Source organism: Balaenoptera acutorostrata, chromosome 20, assembly GCF_949987535.1.
Source record: "Balaenoptera acutorostrata chromosome 20, mBalAcu1.1, whole genome shotgun sequence".
NCBI classification, from domain to species: domain Eukaryota; kingdom Metazoa; phylum Chordata; class Mammalia; order Artiodactyla; family Balaenopteridae; genus Balaenoptera; species Balaenoptera acutorostrata.
In genome coordinates this window covers 21,378,949-21,399,485 of record NC_080083.1, presented here as the reverse complement: position 1 = coordinate 21,399,485, position 20,537 = coordinate 21,378,949, and the positions used below count along the sequence as shown (strand labels likewise).

The 20,537-nt window shown below is 41.3% G+C and overlaps 2 protein-coding genes, 1 long non-coding RNA gene and 1 other non-coding gene across 9 annotated transcripts in view; 1 reads left to right on the top strand and 3 right to left on the bottom strand.

The window, feature by feature from the left end:
- Positions 1-13,383, bottom strand: part of AP2B1 (adaptor related protein complex 2 subunit beta 1) — a 119,156-nt gene extending 105,773 nt beyond the window's left edge. The window contains exons 1-3 of one of the 4 annotated variants that reach the window (XM_057535475.1): positions 13,285-13,299; positions 8,268-8,562; positions 2,155-2,214 (exon numbers count right to left, since the gene is read on the bottom strand). In XM_057535475.1, coding sequence (XP_057391458.1) covers positions 2,155-2,191 — 37 coding nt within the window. In that variant the 5' untranslated portion in view covers positions 2,192-2,214; positions 8,268-8,562; positions 13,285-13,299. Of the gene's footprint in view, positions 1-2,154; positions 2,215-8,084; positions 8,195-8,267; positions 8,563-13,284 lie in introns of those variants that run through there. The other 3 variants (XM_007190197.3, XM_007190198.2, XM_057535476.1) reach the window with 3 other exon arrangements.
- A 77-nt stretch (positions 13,384-13,460) lies between these two features.
- Positions 13,461-17,153, top strand: PEX12 (peroxisomal biogenesis factor 12). Its single transcript, XM_007190195.2, has 3 exons — positions 13,461-14,100; positions 14,396-14,949; positions 15,773-17,153. Exons 1-3 carry the CDS (start codon positions 13,975-13,977, stop codon positions 16,170-16,172), a joined length of 1,080 nt encoding a protein of 359 aa, XP_007190257.1. The 5' UTR covers positions 13,461-13,974; the 3' UTR covers positions 16,173-17,153.
- A 542-nt stretch (positions 17,154-17,695) lies between these two features.
- LOC102997842 (uncharacterized) lies at positions 17,696-20,280 on the bottom strand. 3 transcript variants are annotated; one of them, XR_451747.2, is made up of 3 exons: positions 20,195-20,280; positions 19,785-19,876; positions 17,696-17,977 (listed from the first exon to the last, which is right to left on the bottom strand). It is a non-coding gene; the product is annotated as an uncharacterized LOC102997842 (long non-coding RNA). The 3 variants fall into 3 exon arrangements; XR_451746.2 differs by having other exon boundaries at positions 19,785-19,912; positions 20,195-20,269; XR_451748.2 differs by having other exon boundaries at positions 19,994-20,256.
- Positions 18,098-18,194, bottom strand: LOC114238864 (Z30 small nucleolar RNA). Its single transcript, XR_003624123.1, has one exon. It is a non-coding gene; the product is annotated as a Z30 small nucleolar RNA (small nucleolar RNA).
- Positions 20,281-20,537: the final 257 nt, after the last annotated feature.

Here is a 20,537-nt window from a genome sequence, read left to right as displayed (position 1 = left end):
CTACACATCAGAAAATTCTGGGGAGCTTTTAAAAAACCCCCACGTCTAGGCCATATCCCAGACCAAAGAGATCAGGATATCTGCAGGGGTAGGACTGGACATCACCTACTGTCTTTTACTTCACTGGGCAATTCCAATGTGCAGGCAAGGCTGAGAGCCATGCACTAGTAGCTAATGTAATTAAGCAACTCTCTATGGTGTTTTCTGTATTATAATAGAAGTTTACCCTTAAATAACTCCAAATGACAGAAATATGCTTGTGCTTTCTAGAAAATTTTCTGGTGCTCCAGGCCACTATGTGTGCCCTCCCATTTTCTTTTTCTTTTGAAATCATTTTAATCTTAAAGAAAAGTTGCAAAATTCCCCATCTGCTAACATTATGCCACATTTGCTTTATCATACTTTTTATATATTTATACATTTTTTTTGATTCATTGAATAAGTAAACTGTAGACATCATGTCTCTTTAGCTCTAAATATGTCAGTGTATAATTTCTAAGAAAAAGGAATTATGTTACATAACTATAATACAATGATGAAAATCAGGAAATTTAACATTGATATATTGTCATTATCTAATCTATAAACCTTATTCAAAGATCTTGATAAAGCCTTTTATAGTAATTTTACCCCCATCCTCCTTGGGCCAGGATCCAAGGCAGGATCATGCATTACATTTACCGTCATGTCTCTTTAGTCTCCTTTAATCTGAAACAGCTGGTCAGCCTTTGTCTTTCATGATAATGACATTTTTAAAAAGTACAGGCCAGTCATTTTATAGAACACCCTCAGCTGTCATGGGTATTCCCTCATGATTACACTGAGATTATGCCTTTTGGCAGCCATAATTCAGAAATGATGGTATGAAATCATCATGTGTGGAAGGATAAGAAAATATCAAATTTCCATGCATTGTTTCACATAATCATTTTTTGTTAAAATTTTTAAAAATCATATGTATTAATACATGCATAGAAAAGATTGAGGATACATACCGAGTTCCCGTCAGGAACAGGAATAGGGAGGGAGAGAACTTTCATTTTTACTTTTTATTGCTGTATTGCTTTAGTAGTACTCCTTGTAATAAAATGTTTATTTCCAAGTAAAAAATAAAAGAATTTGGTGCAACCACTATGGAAAACAGTATGGAAGTTCCTTAAAAAACTAGAGTTACCATATGATCCAACAAACCCACTCTTGGGTATATATCCAGAGAAAATTCTAATTTGAAAAGATATATGCACCCCAATGTTCACGGTAGCACTATTTACAATAGTCAGGACATGGAAGCAACCTAAGTGTCCATCCACAGATGAATGGATAAAGAAGATATGGTTTATATATACTATGGAGTATTATTCAGCCATAAAAAAGAATGAAATACTGCCATTTTCAGGAACATGGATGGACCCAGAGATTACCATACTAAGTGAAGTAAGTCAGACGAAGAAAGACAAATATATGGTATCACTTTTACGTGGAATCTAAAAAATCATACAAATGGACTTATCTACAAAACAGAAACACTCACATAGAAAATAAACTTATGGTTACCAAACGGGAGGGGAGGAAGGGATAAATCAGGACCTTGGGATTAGCAGATACAAACTAGTATATGTTAAATAAATGACAACGTCCTACTGTATAGCACAGGGAACTATATTCAATATCTTGTAATAACCTATAATGGGAAAGAATCTGAAAAAGAATATATATATGTATACATATATATACACACACACACACACACACACACACATACATATATATACACACACACAACTGAATCACTTTGCTGTGCACCAGAAACGAACACAACATTGTAAACCAAGTACACTCAATTTTTTTAAAAAAGAGAAAATAAATGTGCTTCTTCCTTTTACCCTCCTCAGATCTATCAATCTTCAACGGATCAATCTTGGATCTCTTCCTTTCACTAAAACCTTCAAGTCAAAATGATGTGCACCACAGCCATATCTTTAAAAACCCATACTTTAATAATTTACTCAATACACTTTTCTGTAGAATATCCCCAATGAGATGGTCCAAGACATGCATGTCTCAAGAGGTCAGGAGCATTCTACTTGGAACAATCTTACACCACGACTTTTGAAGAATCTTCAAAATAGGCTGTGATCAGGTTCTCATACTCACCTTTTTTATTGGTTGTGAAGTACTTGGAGTCAGTCATGGTTGTGGATCTTTAATGTGCACCTACAACAAGAGAAAAGAATTCCTTTATCCAAGTTACTTATGTCCAGCAAGGCATTCAACTAATTTTAAGATCATTTATATACAAGAATTTCTGCATTCAGAAAGTATCTTCATCCTTACCACCATCACTGGTGATCCAAAGGGATGCAAGGATAATTAAGAACGTAATCCTTGCCTCAAAAGCTAATTGGAACAAAATCCAAAGGCCTAATGGAATAGAGTGATAATCTGAACCTATCATAGTTTTATGATTTTATCCACAATTATCTCCTCAGAGCCTCCAAGACCTAAAGCTACATCTTTTTATAAATACATCTTCAGTTAGTCACTCCAATATTTAAAATAAGGAAAAGTTTGTTTCAAAAGATCTCCCCATTACTTTCCGTTAAAGCAAATCTGATTTACTTCCCTGCCTCAAGATGGAGTCACTCCAAGACATATATTCTGAAGCAGAGTAAAACTGAAAGAGAAAAAAATTTTATCAACCTATTCACCATTACATGCAACTATCAGTAAAAGGAATTTCTTTTAGGAAAAAAAGAAAAGCCTAGATTAGTAGGACAATACTCTTTCATGACAAACACCTAGAGAGGCAAACACCTAGAGAGGTGTTATGCATGGATTTTTTTTAAATTATGGATTTCATATTTCCAACAACCTACAATTCCCCCGAGTATTCCCCAAAATAAAAAATATCAGTTTACAGTTAAAAACAATGCAAAAAACTGAGATTTTTGTTCAGTCACACTGAGTACTAAAGAGAATCAGAACTGGTGTTAAAACTTAAAAGAACACGGATCCCAGCTTCAACTTTAACTTTTCTGTTCCAATTTCCAGAATTAATCCAGTTGACATAAGGCTCCACTGGTAAAACAAAAACAGCATGGACTGATCACATTTCTCCCCAAATAATGAGACAATGTTTTCTGATTTGAGAAACCCTAAGATTTTGTCCAATGTACCTGACTTCTTTAAATACATTAAAATTTTCTTTTAATAATATTCCTGCTGCACTCAAAAATGAGTATCTTCTGGGATTTCCCTGGTGGCACAGTGGTTAAGACTCTGCGCTCCCAAAGCAGGTGGCCCAGGTTCGATCCCTGGTCCAGGAACTAGATCCCACATGCGTGCCGCAACTAAGAGTTCACATGACACAACTAAGGAGCCAGCGAGCCTCAACTAAGGAGCCCGCCTGCCACAACTAAGACCCGACACAACCAAATAAATAAATTTTTTTAAAAATGATTATCTTCTAACTGACCACCATCATTACTAATACTTATCACCAAATTTTGGACAGATGCCCTGGCACCTACTCATTATTTTCTGGTCAAAACAACATGAGTGATAATATATTTGGCAAACTTGAGTGATAATACCTCCACAAACAATGGTAATTATGGATCTGAGAAAAAAGACCTAAGCACTCAACAAATCAATGCAATTAAGGAAAAAAGCCAGAAAACCATAAAATAATGAAAAAAGGTTGGCTCAAATTTGTTCTCTACAATGTACTACTTGGACTATTTAAGGGAAATTAGACTCATTTGTTATCTTTCCAAGGAGCTACTTAATGTTTATAGTACTGATCCTTATACAATAGTGCTTTAGGTTGTACAAGAATTTCACTGAATTTACCTTGTTAAAAGAAGTGAGCTAGAACTCACACAAATCATTATAGAATATAGATATTTCTGATTTGACACTATTTGTTATAATTTAAAGTGAGCCTGTAACAGAGGCTTGTCTTATGTAGTATTTTCATGTCTTTTCTAGCTAAAATTCAAAGAATTATAATCTTTTAATCCATTTAATCATTTAATCCATTCACAATGTAAACTAAATGTGAAGCAGGCAAACTGAAGAAAGGAGTCCTTCACATAAAAGACCTGGAATAGGGACTTCCCTGGTTGTGCAGTGGTTAAGAATCCGCCTGCCAATGCAGGGGATGTGGGTTTGAGCCCTGGTCCAGGAAGATCCCACATGCCACGGAGCAATTAAGCCCATGTGCCACAACTACTGAGCCTGTGAGCCACAACTACTGAGCACACATGCCACAACTACTGAAGCCCACAAGCCTAGAGCCCGTGCTCCGCAACAAGAGAAGCCACCGCAATAAGAAGCCCACACACACTGCAACTAGAGAAAGACTGCGCACAACAACGAAGACCCAACACAGCCATAAATTAATTAATTAATTTTTTTAAAAAAAGACCTGGAATAAAGCTGAAGTTATCATCTAAGAACTTATATATACAAAGAGGAAAACCAGTATACAGAAATGATTACAGTACTAGAGCCTGACAGGAGGGCCATAGCTCAAGGCCATTATGGTCTATCCAGGATGTTGTTACGCCACTCTAATCCTTTGGGATCATCAAAACTTAAAACTTGCTTAAGATTTAAAGACAAAAGCTGCTTGGAATTTCTCACTGTTTCTTTGAAAAAGGGCCCCCAAATCGTTCTGTTTGCTAAAGCTCTCATACACATTCACATATATTAAATTTTTAACAGAAAATTTCAGCACAATCTGTTAAACATTAAATTAACCTAGTCTTAAATCCTACCTTTATTAGTGACCCACACATTTCATTACTTCCCCTAACAAATTTCATCATCAAGGAATAGATTTCTGTCCTTTTACATTGTGAGCACTAAGTTCTTAACTAGAGAATAATGTACCAGCCCACAAAATTTCAGGGAAGAGGAGAGAATCAAGTACACGATCTTAGACCCTAAATTAAGAACCCCTGCTTTTAAAGAGAAAGGAGAAACATATCACACTCTTATCTCGCACTGTCCTACACAACAGTAGTGAAATATCCCTTACACATATTGGCAGAGCAACATTTTATCATGTCAGTTCCTGACTTAAGCCAAAAGAAATTCCCCAAAAATAAAAACAAACTAGCCTAAACAAAAACAAATGAGAAGAGGCGGGGTTGCACAACACTGTGAATGTACCAAATGCCACCAAACTGCTCACTCTAAAATGGTTAATTTTATGTTATGTGAATTTCACCTCAAAATATTGCATATGTATGTATTTTTTGGCTGCGTTGAGTCTTCGTTGCTGCACCTGGGCTTTCTCCAGTTGTGGCGAGCGGGGGCTACTCTTCGTTGGGGTGCGCGGGCTTCATTAGTTGCAGGACGCAGGCTCAGCAGTTGCAGCACATGGGCCCCAGAGCGCGTGGGCTTCAGCAGCTGCAACATGTGGGGTCAGTAGTTGTGGCGCATGGGCTTAGTTGCTCTGTGGCATGTGGAATCTTCCCAGACCAGGGATCAAACCCGTGTCCCCTGCATTGGCAGGAGGATTCTTAACCACTGCACCACCAAGGAAGTCCCTGTATATATTTTTAAATGAGACACTCTTTTTTTTTTTTTAAATGAGACACTCTTAATCACACACCAGAGATGAATATAGTCAGATTCTGTAAAACATAGGATGGTGAAAACTGTTGTCTGCTTTAGAAGCCAAAGAAAAAGCAGCCAAGATAGAGTTCAAAGAATAAGTCAAGTATTTGCTGAAGAGCCTCAAAAATCAAGTTCCTTCTGGGAGCTGGGGTGGGGGGGGGGGGGATTTATTCCTCAGGAGAGTCCCAGGGCAGGGCAAAGCCAAGCCATCATGGAGTTGGAAGTCACACTACCTTTTTACCAGATCAAACTAGAGAAGTCACCGGCTGTTCTGAGGACCTGAGGTATGACCTCAGGATATTGTTAAAAAAAAAAAATAATGCTGCCAGTCAAAACCACAATCACTCTAACTTCCCTAGTCCAGAGTATGATGTCACTGCATTTCAGAAAAGGTCTCCCTGTACAGGATTATACATCTAGATTTAACATAACCTAGTTTCTACTAAATATAGGTTGTGAAAGTCCCTTCTCAACTATTCCTCCCTCCTTCCGGTGCCCGTAGAGAGAATAAGGCCAGAAAAAAATTAATAGAGTCTTAATTTCAAATGGCTCTCTGGGAAATGGCAGCTAAATTAGAGTTGGCAAGGCCACTAAATCCCCTCTTCGCATAAAGTAGGACTTTACACAGTTGGTGCTGGTAGGGAAAAAGTGAACAGTTGACCAAATTATAAAGCAGAAAGGTCACTTCAGCAATCTTTCATTACAAGGGTGAGAAATGCTAATCAGATACTTCAATAATGCAAAGACAATGGCATCTTCAGGTATCATTTATTGCATAAGAAATGACAGCAGACAACTCATTACAACAGACACACCTGCAATTTCCATTTAAAAGTGACCACAAAGGGGGCTTCCCTGGTGGCGCAGTGGTTGAGCATCTGTCTGCCAGTGCAGGGGACACGGGTTCGAGCCCTGGTCTGGGAGGATCCCACATGCCGCGGAGCAACTGGGCCCGTGAGCCACAACTGCTGAGCCTGCGCGTCTGGAGCCTGTGCTCCGCAACAAGAGAGGCCGCGACAGTGAGAGACCCGCGCACTGCGATGAAGAGTGGCCCCCACTTGCCGCAACTAGAGAAAGCCCTCACACAGAAACGAAGACCCAACACAGCCATAAATAAATAAATAAAATTAAAAAAAAAAAAAGTGACCACAAAGTAATTTGTTAACATTATCCGGTAAGAAAAAAGCTCTGAAGTTTTACATCCAATTCTTAACTGAAATAAACTCTGGAAAACTTATGCCTGGAAGGAGAGAAAAGAAGGAAGAAAGGAAAATGCGTCCTACCTAATTCGTTCCCTGTTCAGCTTGGTTCGTAATATTTTAAAATACGGGTGTGTTAAAGAAGAAAAAAAAAGATGGAAGAACTGGACTTTCTTGAGTCTCTTAAGCCACAGAATGTTAGCTTTGTATTAACTTTACCACCCAATTTTCAGTGAGGCTATTTGCAGAACACTATACTTTCTGCTTCTTTGGGAGTCTAAAACTATTAAGATACCTGCAAACAGTTCTCATCTTACCACCACGCTTAGTCATCATTGGAATGTGTTACACGTCTTCTTGTACAGCTGCATCTCCTTCATCTGCTGCTTTCTATTATGACTTTGTAAGTGTACCCTGAGGCTAAGCAACAGAATTATACCAGGGAGGTGATTAATAATTTAAATTGTTCCTCACTGAGACCACTTTCTTTGTCATTCTTCCTTTCCTAAGACTTACTGAGTTTTCTTTACTTTCTTTTTTAAACCACATGATTATAACAGTGTTTGGCATTTAAAAAACACTTCTTAAAAGTCAAAGTTTAATGAAGCATTCACACTTTATTCACACTGCTTCATAATGAAGCAGCCAGGTGAGTTAAAAAAAAGTCTGCCCCCCAAATGGGCACTGTTTTCAGTGCTCTGAAAACAAAGAGCATGAATCAATTCTTTGGATTCAAAGAATATGGAATAACAGGAAGTTCCAGTTTCTTTACCTCTGTCTTAATCTACAGTCTTTCTCAAACCAGACCGTTCCTTCTAAGACCAGAAAGAAAAATCTCCGGGCTAAGATTTACTCCCACTTGCTTCCCCCTCTCTCACATCGGGTCAATTCTGGAGGTTTCTCTTCCCCTTCTCCAATGTCAGGAATTCTTCTTCTTTCCCCAGATGGTCAAGATTCTAGGGATATGTTCATCCATTACGAGGTGAGGCAGAGGTGTCTCAACCTCAAATTACAGAAGACAGGCGAGGTCTGCCCATCTATGAGCAAAACTTTGGGGGAACCCCTTTCCCCTTCTGGTACCTGGACACGTCCCAGCCTCTCACTGAACGACGCCAAACCGGGTAGAAGGTTCTCCCCTCGGCCTCCAGTCTCTACCGGCCACACCCCTGGCCTCTGGCCCTCCTAACCCCCCACTTCGAACATATCTTTCCCCCAGTGCCCCCCAACTCCCAGCTGCCACCCCGAGGATTCCCTCACCCCGCTCCAGCGGTGGAGTCCCTTTCTCCAACCCTCTTCCTCACAACGGTCACACCCGACGGCTCACTCCATCTTCAACGGTCACGCTCCTAAGATTCCTCTCCTCCGCCCGTCTCCAACCAAGCCTGGCCCCCTTCCCCATGAAAGAGGGACACACCCCAAAGTTAGCCGCCCTGAACTCACCGGAGGCAAGGGCAGGGGTGGCAGCAGCGGCCAGAGAGCACGGCCCGAGCGGTGTTGTAATGGTTTCCTGCACGTCACGACTCCTTCTCCAAGTCTAAGCCACTGCGCAAAACCCACTTTGCCAGGGACAAAGATGGTGGACAGGAAACTCTGACGTCAGACAGCCTCGCCGTGTGACGTCATCCAGGCGCGCGGGAGAACCAGAAAGGCGGTCATCTCTGCCGCCTTGGAGACGGAAAAATTTTGCGCAGTCGGGAAGCGACCTGAGGTCCGGGCCTCCGAGGAAGTTCACTGACTATCGGAATGGATCTATTAAACAAGCTGACATTCCCTGGATTTGTTTCCTCGCACAAGAGTTCTCTAAAAACTTACACATAGGGATAGTGAAACACCCTGTTTTCTTAAAAAAACAACAAAAAAAAACCCCAGCTGATTTCCCTGGCCAGTTCAGGAATGTGGACAATGGTGATCCAGCCCAAGACCATACAAGGGTGTGGGACTGGAGGAGAGTGGTGCAAGGAAAAGAGGTTGACATGGCCTCAGATCTGAGTTTGAATCCATCTGAGATCGAATCCCTGTCCTGAATGTGATTAGGAAAGTTACTTAACGTCTCCTCAGCCTTTGTCTTACTTGTGAAATAAAGCCAGTGATATAACTCTCTCCAGCTTGTGAAGCTTAAAGTAGGTAAGGCGCCCAGCATGTAATAGGCGTGCTTACACAAAAGTAAGTTCCTTTCAGAAACCAAGACCTAGATATCTCTGTACCTTCCCCTCAAAATGAAAACTTCCCACCTAAAACTGCTCTAAGTAATAATAAAGTCTTTAACCAAAAAAGAAGAGGAGGAATGTGAAGAATGAGAGCCCGAGGCAGAAGTTGGGAAACCAAAGTGCAAAAGGGACTGAGAAGTAGAGAGGTAGAAGAAAAGGCAGGTGGTCATAATCATTTAGGACGTTTTTAGAGTTCTATGAAAGTATAGGAACTATATACTATATCTCTGAGGCCTAGCCGCCCCCTCCCCAAAATTTGTTGAAGGGATAAATGTATGAGTGAGTGGTCAACAATAACAGTTGCTATAGAGAAAAGGAGGAAGGGCCGAAAAGTGTCCAAGGATTTAGCAGCACAAAGGTCTTTGATGTCATTGCTGAGACCATCAGCAGAGATAATGAAGGCAAAAGCCATGCTGCAGAAGTTTGAAGATAAATGGGAGGTAAGGAAATGAAAACAGATAACTCCGTAAGAAAGTATGGCTGAAAGAGAAGAGATATAGGATGGTATCTGAGGGAGAAAGTAACAAGCATTTTTTTTTTAAGTTCTATACTCATACATTTTCTTTACACTATCCCTTTAGCAATACCATGGGTTCAATCATTTTTCCTACCCATATGACTCCAAAATATCTATCTCTAGCCTTGACCTAGTCCCCAAACTTCACCACCAAATTGCTAACCACACTGATGGGTAAGTCTGCACATATGGTCCACCCAAATTAAGCAAATCATAAGAGTATGGGGGGGCTGTTAAAAAAATGTGGTTCCAGGTACAACTCACAGAAGACAGAGGTGGATTTTGTAAAGAGATGCCACCAGAAAAATCTTTGATTCCTACCTCTCCCCAGTTCAAAAACTTTCAACAGCTCCTCGTTTCCTAATTTGTACAGAACGTATCCTTCTCCCAGTTTTCCCCATTTCTTTGCTCTTTAGTTTTCTCATCTATAAAATGGGAGAAATACTAATATCCAATCATAATATTATTACAAGGATGAAATGAATTCGTGTATGTAAAGCACTTAGAACTATGCTTGCACATAGTATGGACTATGTAAATATTTGCTATGATTGCAATTATTTGAACAAATTACACTGCCAGAAATTACTAGCCAGAAATCTGGGGGTCATTCTTGATTTCTCTCTCTCTCTTAACTGCCACATTCATTCCATCTCCACGTTGTCAATCCTACCTTCAAAATATATTTCAAATTCATCCAATCCCTTCTATTCACCTCATTATTCCAAGCCACCATCGCCTCTTGCCTGAACTACTAGAAACCTCAACTCTCCTCCCAACCATTATTCATACAGCAGCCAGATTTTTGTTTAACTTTTTTTTGAAGTATAAATGAACATTCCAAAAAGTGCACACCAAAAATATAAAGCTTGATGAATTTTCACATAGTAAATGTAACCACATAACCATTACGGGGTCATCTTAAAAATATAAACCTGGTCATGACTCTAGTGTATAAATCCTTCAATGACCTCCCATTATACTTTGACTAAAATCCAGTTTCCTTCCCATGGCCTATGAGTGGTTTGGCTCCTGTCTACCTCTCTTAACATCATTTTATCCTTTTCAGTCACTCCTCATTTCCTCTTCATTTCACCTCTTGCTAGCTTTTGCAGCTCTCAAATACGCCAAGCACTTTCCCATCCTAGGGCCTTCACAACTACCGCTCCTCCTACCTAATATTCGTTTTCCCCAACTCCACACAGGGCTGGCTGGCTCATAATTTAGGTCTCATTTTAACTGTAATCTCATAAAGGCACTCCCTGATTACCCAGTCTAAAAGGTTCTTCTCTCCCAGGCCCCACTGCCACCCCCATAATAGTCCTCTTATTCCATTTGTAAATTATATATTAGTTTCTTTACTTATTATCTCTCTCCCCAACTAGACTGTAAATTCCATGAGGGCAGATACCAAGTCTGTTTTTATTACTACTGTCTACCCAGCACCTAGCATAATGCTTGGCGCACAGGATGTATTCCGTATTTACGGAATAAATGAATGAATGTCCACAGGCAAAGTACTAAAATTAGCATTTAAGAGCCTCCATAATCTATATTATGGTCAACAGTATAGACTATGTATTATTGGTCTATTTTCCTCTCTATATTTAAAGCAAACAATTTCCTCCTCAAATACAATCCATGCTGCTCCCTTAGCCTGGAAAACCCTGTCACCATGACTGTGACTGTCCCCAAATGTACTCATCTTTTGAGGTCCACCTAATCCACAAAACTTTCTCAGTGGACATCTGGTCCTGATATAAGATGCAGGAGATACCAGGTTACATCGCTGTATTAGAAAGCCAACTGGCAGAAAGAAGCTGAGATAAAACGTGAGGTTAGAAACGATCTTCCCTTTGGTTACAAAGGCCAATATAGCTTCTGTTTAAGCTAGTTTGAACAGCCTCATTTCTCCCAGCTGTTACTGTCTCTTCCTCTAAACTCACCATATTAACCTATCTGATGGCTCTTAACACCTTTTAACATAAGTGCAATCAATTTTTGTCTTATTTATTACACCACAAACCTGGGAGTGGGATTTGTGATGAGGTGTTTATTACTTATTGGCTGTAATAATTGACATTGTTATTTTTGACTGCCTTTTTTCTCACATAACAACATCAGTTTACTTTTGGAATATTCTCAAAGGACTATTAAGGTGTCTTGCACTCTTCTGGCTAAGAGTGAAACAGGGAGTGGAGATGAAATCTGAACCAAGGTCAGTCAATAGGGATCTGAATCATAAGCACAGTGACAGAAATTTGTTGAAGCTCATTCATTGCAACAACGATGCCTGTATGAGACTTTGCTAATTCTTGCTAGAAACATCCAGTAGGACTGTGTAATTCCTGTTCCCTCAGAGCTGGTTTTCCTTATTTTGTTAGCTACTCCATATTCTTCTAATAAATTTTTTAGTTTAAATTAGCCTGTTTTCTGTTGCTTGTAACCAAAGAACCCTAACTGATAACAATGTTTAACTAACTTCCCACTCGTCTTAGGTGATGCTATTTCTCAACTTTGTCTTTTTGCTGTTCACTTAAGAAAAGCCTCTCTGTAAGAGCTACCACTGACCAAGAATCTAAAGCTAGGTGTTTTATATAGATACGTTATCTCTACTCCTTAAAACTCTGTAAGGTAAAATCTTCCATCAATGTGACTTTCTCCAGCAGGTATCCAATCATACTATAAAATACTTTTTTTTTTTTTTTTTTTTTTTTGGCCACGCTGCATGCAGGATCTTAGTTCCCCTGGCCAGGGATCCAACCCATGAATCCCGCAGTGGAAGCACAGAGTCCTAACCACTGGACCGCCAGGGAATTCCCTGACACACTTTTTGGAACCACAATTAAGGTTAATTTGCAAGATTTTATTTCTCCTATTGAAACAACTAAACCCAAACCTTGTTCGAGCGTTCTCATTATGTGAAACAATTAACTATCTTTATACCATAACGCCCTCTACGGTGTAAAGTAAGCAAATAATACCTTCTATTTCTAGCTATTTAGCCCAGGGGTTGAGGGGAGAGGTTGGAGAGAGAGGAGATGAACTTTAACTATTATCCAAATTCAGTAAACCTGCAGCTACTCAAGGCAATTGCATACGATGTAAAAGCAGTTTGCAAAAGGTCAGATTAATTACATTAACTTTGGTATACAATGAAAAGTACCTTCTCTGCCAAGCCTCCCCAATTCATGCTAGTTAGAATTCAATAGCATCACTCCGTTTTAGCACTGTATTCATATCGCTAATGTGACGCATCCTACCGTGTTCGAGGGTAGGAACCATTTTCATTTACTGTAGTCAGTGCCTAGAGTTCTGCTTGAACGTAACCTTACCTAGAAGACAAGCTACCAGCTTGAACGAAAAATAATCGTCCCAAGTTCTGAACAGCAGGAAATGTTTTTTTTTTTAATAATTGGCAGCCATAACGCTAAGGCTTCCATCTCGGCTATGTCGCTTCAAATCCTTCCCGAAGGCGGCAAAAATAGTGAGCCACCACCCCCGCCGCAAGCAAAGTGAGCCTTCCATCTCCACATTCCCTTGGGTCCCTCGCCTCTATCTCTATCGCCCCAGGGAACAAAGGCCTCAGCAACAGGCCGAGCTCTGGCTCCAGGCGCCAGACGTCAGTGCGGCGACCCAACACCTTGCCAAAAAGACTCTGTAGAGAGATATCAGAGCTGTGGCTTTCCAACAAGACAGCGATATAAAACCAGCTAAGAAAAGTAAAACCAACCAGCGGAAAACTCCTCTCCAACCGAGCCCGCTAGACCCTTCTTTACTTTCAGCTGGGGGCGAAAGCGGAAGTCCCTGTGAGATCATAGAGTTCTCTAGTTCCGGTCGCGGGGCCGCGTTCGGGGCTAGAGCGCCTCTCCACGGCCACCGGTTCCAAGCGGCTTCTAATTTCCGGTTGCGGCTTCTGACATAAAGCCGAGACCTCCTTTCAAACGCGGCGTCGCGGGTTCTTCGCGCCTCGCCTGGGACCAGCGCGCAAGGACTGGCGCGGGCGGGGGGATTGCACAGCCCACAGCTGAGCCAGGCCGTTGGGGCCGGCCTGCACTGGCACCTTCGACCCCTCAGAGCCCCCTGGCTTTTGAGCCCTCCGGATTGAGAGTCCGTGATTGGCCGCCTCCAGGACTGCCGCTCGAGAGGCCAGCGCTCCTCGCCGTACCTGTCCCCCCATAGTCACGCTCTTCCCTGTGAGGTGCAGCATTAATCAACGCACCTCTCCCACACACTACTTCTCTAACGTGGGTGTCCGCGTTAACTTCGTTCTTCACCTTCACTTGAGACCCCTCCCCTCTGCCTCCGGAAGAGGTCTTTTTTGCCCAGTTCCTGTAAAATAGCACCCATCTGGCACCCCCCGAAAGTTCATGCTTACTAGAGAGTTTGTGGGCAAAGTAAAACCCAGTGCACACACGAAACTATGGCTGAGCACGGGGCTCACATCACAACTGCTTCTGCGGTGGATGACCGGCCATCCATCTTTGAGGTGGTAGCACAGGACAGTTTAATGACAGCAGTGAGACCTGCTCTTCAGCATGTGGTCAAGGTAAGGATTTAATTCTCTGAAAAGTTTTAGGAACGTCCGGGTAAAAACCAAGCCAATAATCTGAATTTATTTGTTGGCCTAAGTTTTGAAATAACCAATTAGCATATAATTCACATCACATGATTTAATGGTTATGGAGTCTCTTGTTATGTGTACTAAATACCCAGCACTTCAGGGAGGTTAAGGTAGACCCAGAAAGAAAAGTGTGGAAATTCAGAGGGAAAAAAAGGAAATATAAATACAAGGCATAGTAGCTGTGTAATGGAATGAATTTCATTCATTTCTTTTGCTTTAGGTTCTTGCAGAATCAAATCCTGCCCGCTATGGCTTCTTGTGGAGGTGGTTTGATGAAATCTTCACCCTTTTAGATCTTCTGCTCCAGCAACATTATCTGTCTAAAACCAGCGCCTCGTTTTCTGAAAACTTTTATGGCTTAAAGAGGATCGTAATGGGAGACACACACAAGCTTCAGAGATTGGCCAGTGCTGGTCTCCCAAAGAAGCAGCTTTGGAAGTCAGTTATGTTCCTGGTTCTTCTTCCCTATCTGAAAGTGAAGCTGGAGAAGCTGATTTCTAGCCTGCGAGAAGAGGATGAATATTCCATCCATCCCCCTACTTCCCGCTGGAAACGATTTTACAGAGCCTTGCTGGCAGCCTACCCATTTGTTAACATGGCCTGGGAAGGCTGGTTTCTTGTACAGCAGCTTCGATACATCCTAGGAAAGGCTCAGCATCACTCACCACTGCTGAGTCTGGCTGGGGTTCGGCTAGGTCGACTTACAGTTCAGGATATACAAGCTCTGGAGCACAGACCAGCTGAAGCCAGCATGATGCAGCAACCAGCTGGGAGGTAAGGCCTTAACATTTCCCCAACATATTTGATTAATAAATCCTAAAATCTTATCCCAATTTTATGAAATTTACCTCCCTCAGTCCACTTTGGGGTATTTCATAAAATCATCAAAAAATTCTTGTGTCCATAAAACAAGGATGGCCATCCCGGTAACCTTCCTTATCATACTGGCTACATTTCTGCGCACACTTGCCATGTACCAGGCCCTGTGCTAGGTGTTTATGTATATTATCTCAATCCTCATCACAGCTCACTGAAATAAATGCATTAGCACCATTTAACAGTTGAGGAAACTAAGTTCTAACAGTTGAGTACCTTGCCAAGGCCACACAGCTAATAGGCGGCGGAGCTGAGATTCAAGCCAGATCAGTACAATTCTAAAAAACTGCTCTTAACCATGGTGCTATCTCATTCCTAGTGTCTGTGTTCTCTGACAAGTTCAAATATATTCCACAGTACTGCCGAGTTGTTTTTTAAGTGAGTTATTTCTTTTTCTGGATATACTATCTTCCACCCCCATAAAAGGTCTATATAATCAATGGCTCATTAATTTCTTTCTCAAAACACAAAACAAACAAAACCCTAGTCATTAAAAACAAAGCTTAGCTCCTAGAACTCCTAAAATACGGTAAGTCAGAAAGAGGGAATTGTTTCGAATAGACACTTAAAGAGAAAACGCCAGTCCAGCAACTATTCAATCCCCAAGCTGAATCAATGATTCTAATGAAAAGTGTAAGAATTACATGCATATTAGTCGTTCTGTGATTGTACCTAAATAAACAGTTTCTCCTTTTGCCTCCTTGTTCTGTTCTCCAAACAGCGTTGGCGAGAAGATAAAGTCAGCTCTGAAGCAAGCTGTGGGAGGTGCCGCCTCATGCCTCTCTACTGGCCTTTCGGTGGGTGTATTCTTCCTGCAGTTCCTTGAGTGGTGGTATTCATCCGGAAACCAAGAAACCATCAAGTCATTGACTGCCCTGCCTACTCCACCACCACCCGTACATCTAGACTACAATTCTGATTCTCCCCTGTTGCCCCAAATGAAGACTGTGTGCCCACTGTGTCGTAAAAACCGGGTGAACGACACCGTTCTCGCCACCTCTGGCTATGTGTTTTGTTACCGCTGTGTGTTTAATTACGTGAGGAGTCACCGAGCTTGTCCCATCACAGGTTATCCAACACAAGTACAGCATCTGATTAAACTGTACTCCCCTGAGAGCTGAAAGGGATTAGCACCTTATCTCACAACGAAATGACTGCTCTATAAGGCCAGAGGGCTGGTTTTCCACACGGTAAATAGCATTGTTTGATACTTCTCATCCTCAATTAATAATTGTATGAACTTTAAACAGCCACATGGATTTCTTTAAAAGGATATACTCGTTGATCTTAACCTTTTAGCTTGCTCCCTAGACACCTCTACTTAGAGTTGACCAAGCTGGTCAGAGTGAGAGAATCAGGACTGGCAGGGGATTGAGGGTCAGCATAGAGAAGGGGATCAAAGAGGGTACTCGGCACAGAAGCTTTTCCTGTCCCCTTCCTTAAAGGACAAGAGGTATAGAAGCTCTCAGGAAAAACCCAAGTTAGACCTCGTAGAGTGGGTAGTGAAGGGGAAGCAGGCCTTTTGAGAAAGGAAAGCCTTTATCTGCCTATGAGGAATAGGTTTTATCGGTTTGCAAACAGTATGAAATATGGACCTGCTTTTTTTTTAATTTATTTTTTTAATACAGCAGGTTCTTATTATCGCTTTTATACACATCACTGTATACATGTCAATCCCAATCTCCCAATTCATCCCACCACCACCACCCCCCGCCCCCACCACGGATATGCTTTTTATAGAAATACTTAGAAACACTTTCTCCTTCCATATGCTGGGACTCATTTGTTAAGTAACATTTGCTACAGTTTATCACCTTTTAAAGATGCCTTTGTGAACCACACATATCTTCCTTGGGAAACTGGTTAAAGGAAAATAGGGGTTGAATGTATATACAGAATAGTCTGAAGACTTCAGTGTGAAAGCAAAGCTATTAATGAAGAGATGAAGTAAAATACTGCCCTAACTATGACTGTGTAAAGACAGGATCTTTTCATAAGCTCTTTCTGCTTGCTGTTAAGAGTTTGCTAAGCTGACATGAATTATTCTGGCTATTACTAAAGTTTCTATGAAACGCTTAAGTAAATTTTAAGAATAAATGTTTTTTGGCAAAGAGCTGTTCCATGTCATGATTATGTGGAAACTGAAAGATTAGTCGAGGTATTTAGAGTAAATTTTTCATTCAGGCCACCTTTGACTTTTTGAGGCATTCTGTATTAACATTTTACTTTTTTTTTGCTAATCCAATATTGGAGAGAAATCCTCTTCTCCAACAGCAAGAATTCAGTCTTGAGTGAAATACCTTATTTCTCAAGTGAAATACTGCACAAACACTTAAGTTGCCACTGGATTGGCAGGTTGGTGAAAACATATGGGTTAAAAAAAAAAATCATTACTAGAAGAGGAAGGATGAAAATGATTTTTAAGTGCCTCTGCTGAGACAGGTGTCCAATACAACTCATTTTAGCAATTCAAAGCACATTTTCTGATAGCACTAAGATAACAACTAAATTTTGAAATAGAATATCCTATAGATTTTAAAATATTAACACTTTTATGTACCATGAGAAGAGTATAATGGATATTTGCAAAAATTCTTATTAAACCACAAGGTTTTACCAGAACAAATACCATAGTTAAGTAAACTTTTTTTTTAATTTTTAAATTTTTTAATTTGTTTCAAAGTTAAACCCAAGACACACTGACTTCACAGGAAATCCAATGAGAAATGTTTTTCTAGGCTGAACACCTGTTTCCCCTTAGTCTCGCCCAAAAAAACATGTACATGTTAATTACTTTCATTTTACAATCACTGCTAAATAAACATTTTTAATATAGTAATAAGTCAATAAGGGAACCGAACCAGATTCAGGATTGAAATAATGCAGTTTTCCATGAAGATATCAAAGCCATATTTTTCACCTCAACCTACAAAGAAAAACAGGAAAATATCAGTAATTCAAAAGAATATTAAACACTCTTACACATAATAAAACCAGTATCCAAATAGGCTAGAACATACCAATGTGGAAAAACCACAGCCAGAATCAGCTCAGAGAGAAGATTAAGGGGTCATACCCTGGTCAAAGCCAACACTGAAGCAATGGCAATACCAGGTCAGACTATACTTCACTCATCATTGCATCATTGCTTTTCACCTCCTTGTATTATCTAAGAGCAGCCCAACACCCTATTTTCACATCCAAGAAAACTTAGGTTTACCCGTGAGAAAAAAAGACTTCTTTTTAGATAAGTTGCAACCGTGGGCTTTCAATATTTGATCTTCCACTATGCACCTCAAGCAACTCTGCTGTACAAAAACGCAAACTTGAACAAGTTTTGTTTTGGAGGTGCTTTTTTAAAATTTTTGTAATACAGAGTAGAGTGGAGAAGCATTTACAGTTCAAAAACATTTCTTGTTTTAGTGAGTCCAAACACCATGCATGATAAAATTTCAGGGATGTCTGTGAAGGGATTTATAATCTAGTTCTAAAGCAAAATCTTTAGAAAAGATTTTCTCCTAAAATCCTTTATAAAGTAAACTCCAGTTCATTTAACATACAATTTGATTTACAATTCTGCTGCCAGCAAAGATGAAAAGTATAGTCATAAAAATTTTATACAAGAGTCTGCTAAAGAGTCCAAGACCCAGGGAGGCGAGGATTTGACAAAGGTCCATAGCAAAATAACAGCAATGCTGGAAAGAGAAACTGAGGTCTGATTACCAGATTTATATTTTTCCACTACCAGCTAAATACAAGGTTTAATTTCATTTTTCTCCAGGCCATGGGCAAGATAAAGGAAACAATGCAAAGCCTGGGTAATTCACAACATGGATGATTAATTTATGAATGAGAAAGCTGTTTGCATTTTATTTATTCTAAATGACACCTTCTCGTGGTTTACTGTCGCTGACATGCTATGCTAAAGTACTAGGATCACAAACAATGTCAACCTCTTCAGCTTTTCAGCATTGTGTTTTCAGTATCTAAATAACAATTCTGGAGACACAACATGCCTCCTTCAGCCATTTATAAATGTCAATAGATTGATACTCCATAGTTAAAAACGTACAGCTATGGTCTGTGTTCTCCATTCAGCAACTGAATCCCACAAAGAGGGAAACTAGTAAAGTGCCTGTTTAGAGGCTCAAGCCTTTATCTCATCAACCCCTGCAGACGTAAGTACACGTTACAAAAAGCAAACAGGCTAAGAGAACTTAAATAACCTTGTCTAAAAGCATGAAACTTGTGAGCAGAGCTCCAAGTGTGCTCCAGCCACACACAGAGGGCACACTTTCCTAGTTCTCTTCCTCAGTATGCTTTCCTCTGTCTGGAGCGCCTTCCCTACCCCTTTCAATCTGGAGAAAGTCTGTAGTTCTAAAACCTTGTTCAAACGTCACCTTCTCTGTTAAGCGGTCCCTAACTCCCTCAGTCATCTCCTCCTCTGACTCCCACAGCACTTTTTCCCATCACAGTACGCATCACACGCCAATTATTCACCCATTCACGTCCCCCACCTCCCGTCTCTCCCACCAGCCCCATTACACAGAGCTCCTAAAGAACCAGAACTTCCTTTTACTGGCCTTTGCATCCATTACACTCAGAATGATGCCTGGGACACAGAAGGCGGCTCAGTAAGCGAGAGTTTAATTCAGTCAGTGAACGACCCTCCCTACTAAACCCTAAGCGCCTGGATTATACAAGCATCAGCACAGTTTATAAAGCTGACTTACCTCCAACATTTCACGTAGGTTAAGGACGTCCCTCAAGCATCTCTAAGCCCTCCGTCCTCCAGCTTCAAACTCATGGCATTCTGCATGGCGCCCTGCGCAGGACCACCAATACTTATACACGGTGTATCCTCAAAACGATAATAATAACAACAATAACAATACTACTGCTGATAATAATAATAATAATAATAATAAAGTCCAAACCCCACCAACTTCAGGAAAGACTGAGACGCCATCCTTCCGGGGAAACACAAGGCCGGATCCAGGGCTCAAACCAAAGCCTCAGGCAGGGGTCCGCAGCCCGCTTTCCGAAGCCCCCAAAACTCTTACGCCCTAGACTCTCAGGAGGCCTGCCCAGGCCTGCAGAGGCTGCCCGCAGCCCACCCGCCGCCGTTCAGTCCCAGAGGTACCGGCTTCGGGCTTCCCACACCGCTCCACTTCGCTACCCCGCCGGCTGCCGCAGCAGCCCGATCCGGGCAACCAATACCGCTACTGCCAGTGGACCACGTGGGCCGCAGCCCTGAGCCTCGGCTGGTGCGAGGAGCAGCCAATCGGAGGGCGAGGCGAACGCCGGGGCGGGGGGTGGGGGTGGGGGTGGAGCGGGCCAGAAGGTGCAGGCGCCTTTGCCGTCTCTTCTTGGCGTGGCGGGCTGCGTCCTCAAAGTTGAAAGCTAGACCCTGAGTAGTCCCCGCCCGCCCTCCAATTCCCTGATCTCCGACCTTGGGGAGACTGTCATCCGGAGTGGTTTTGCTG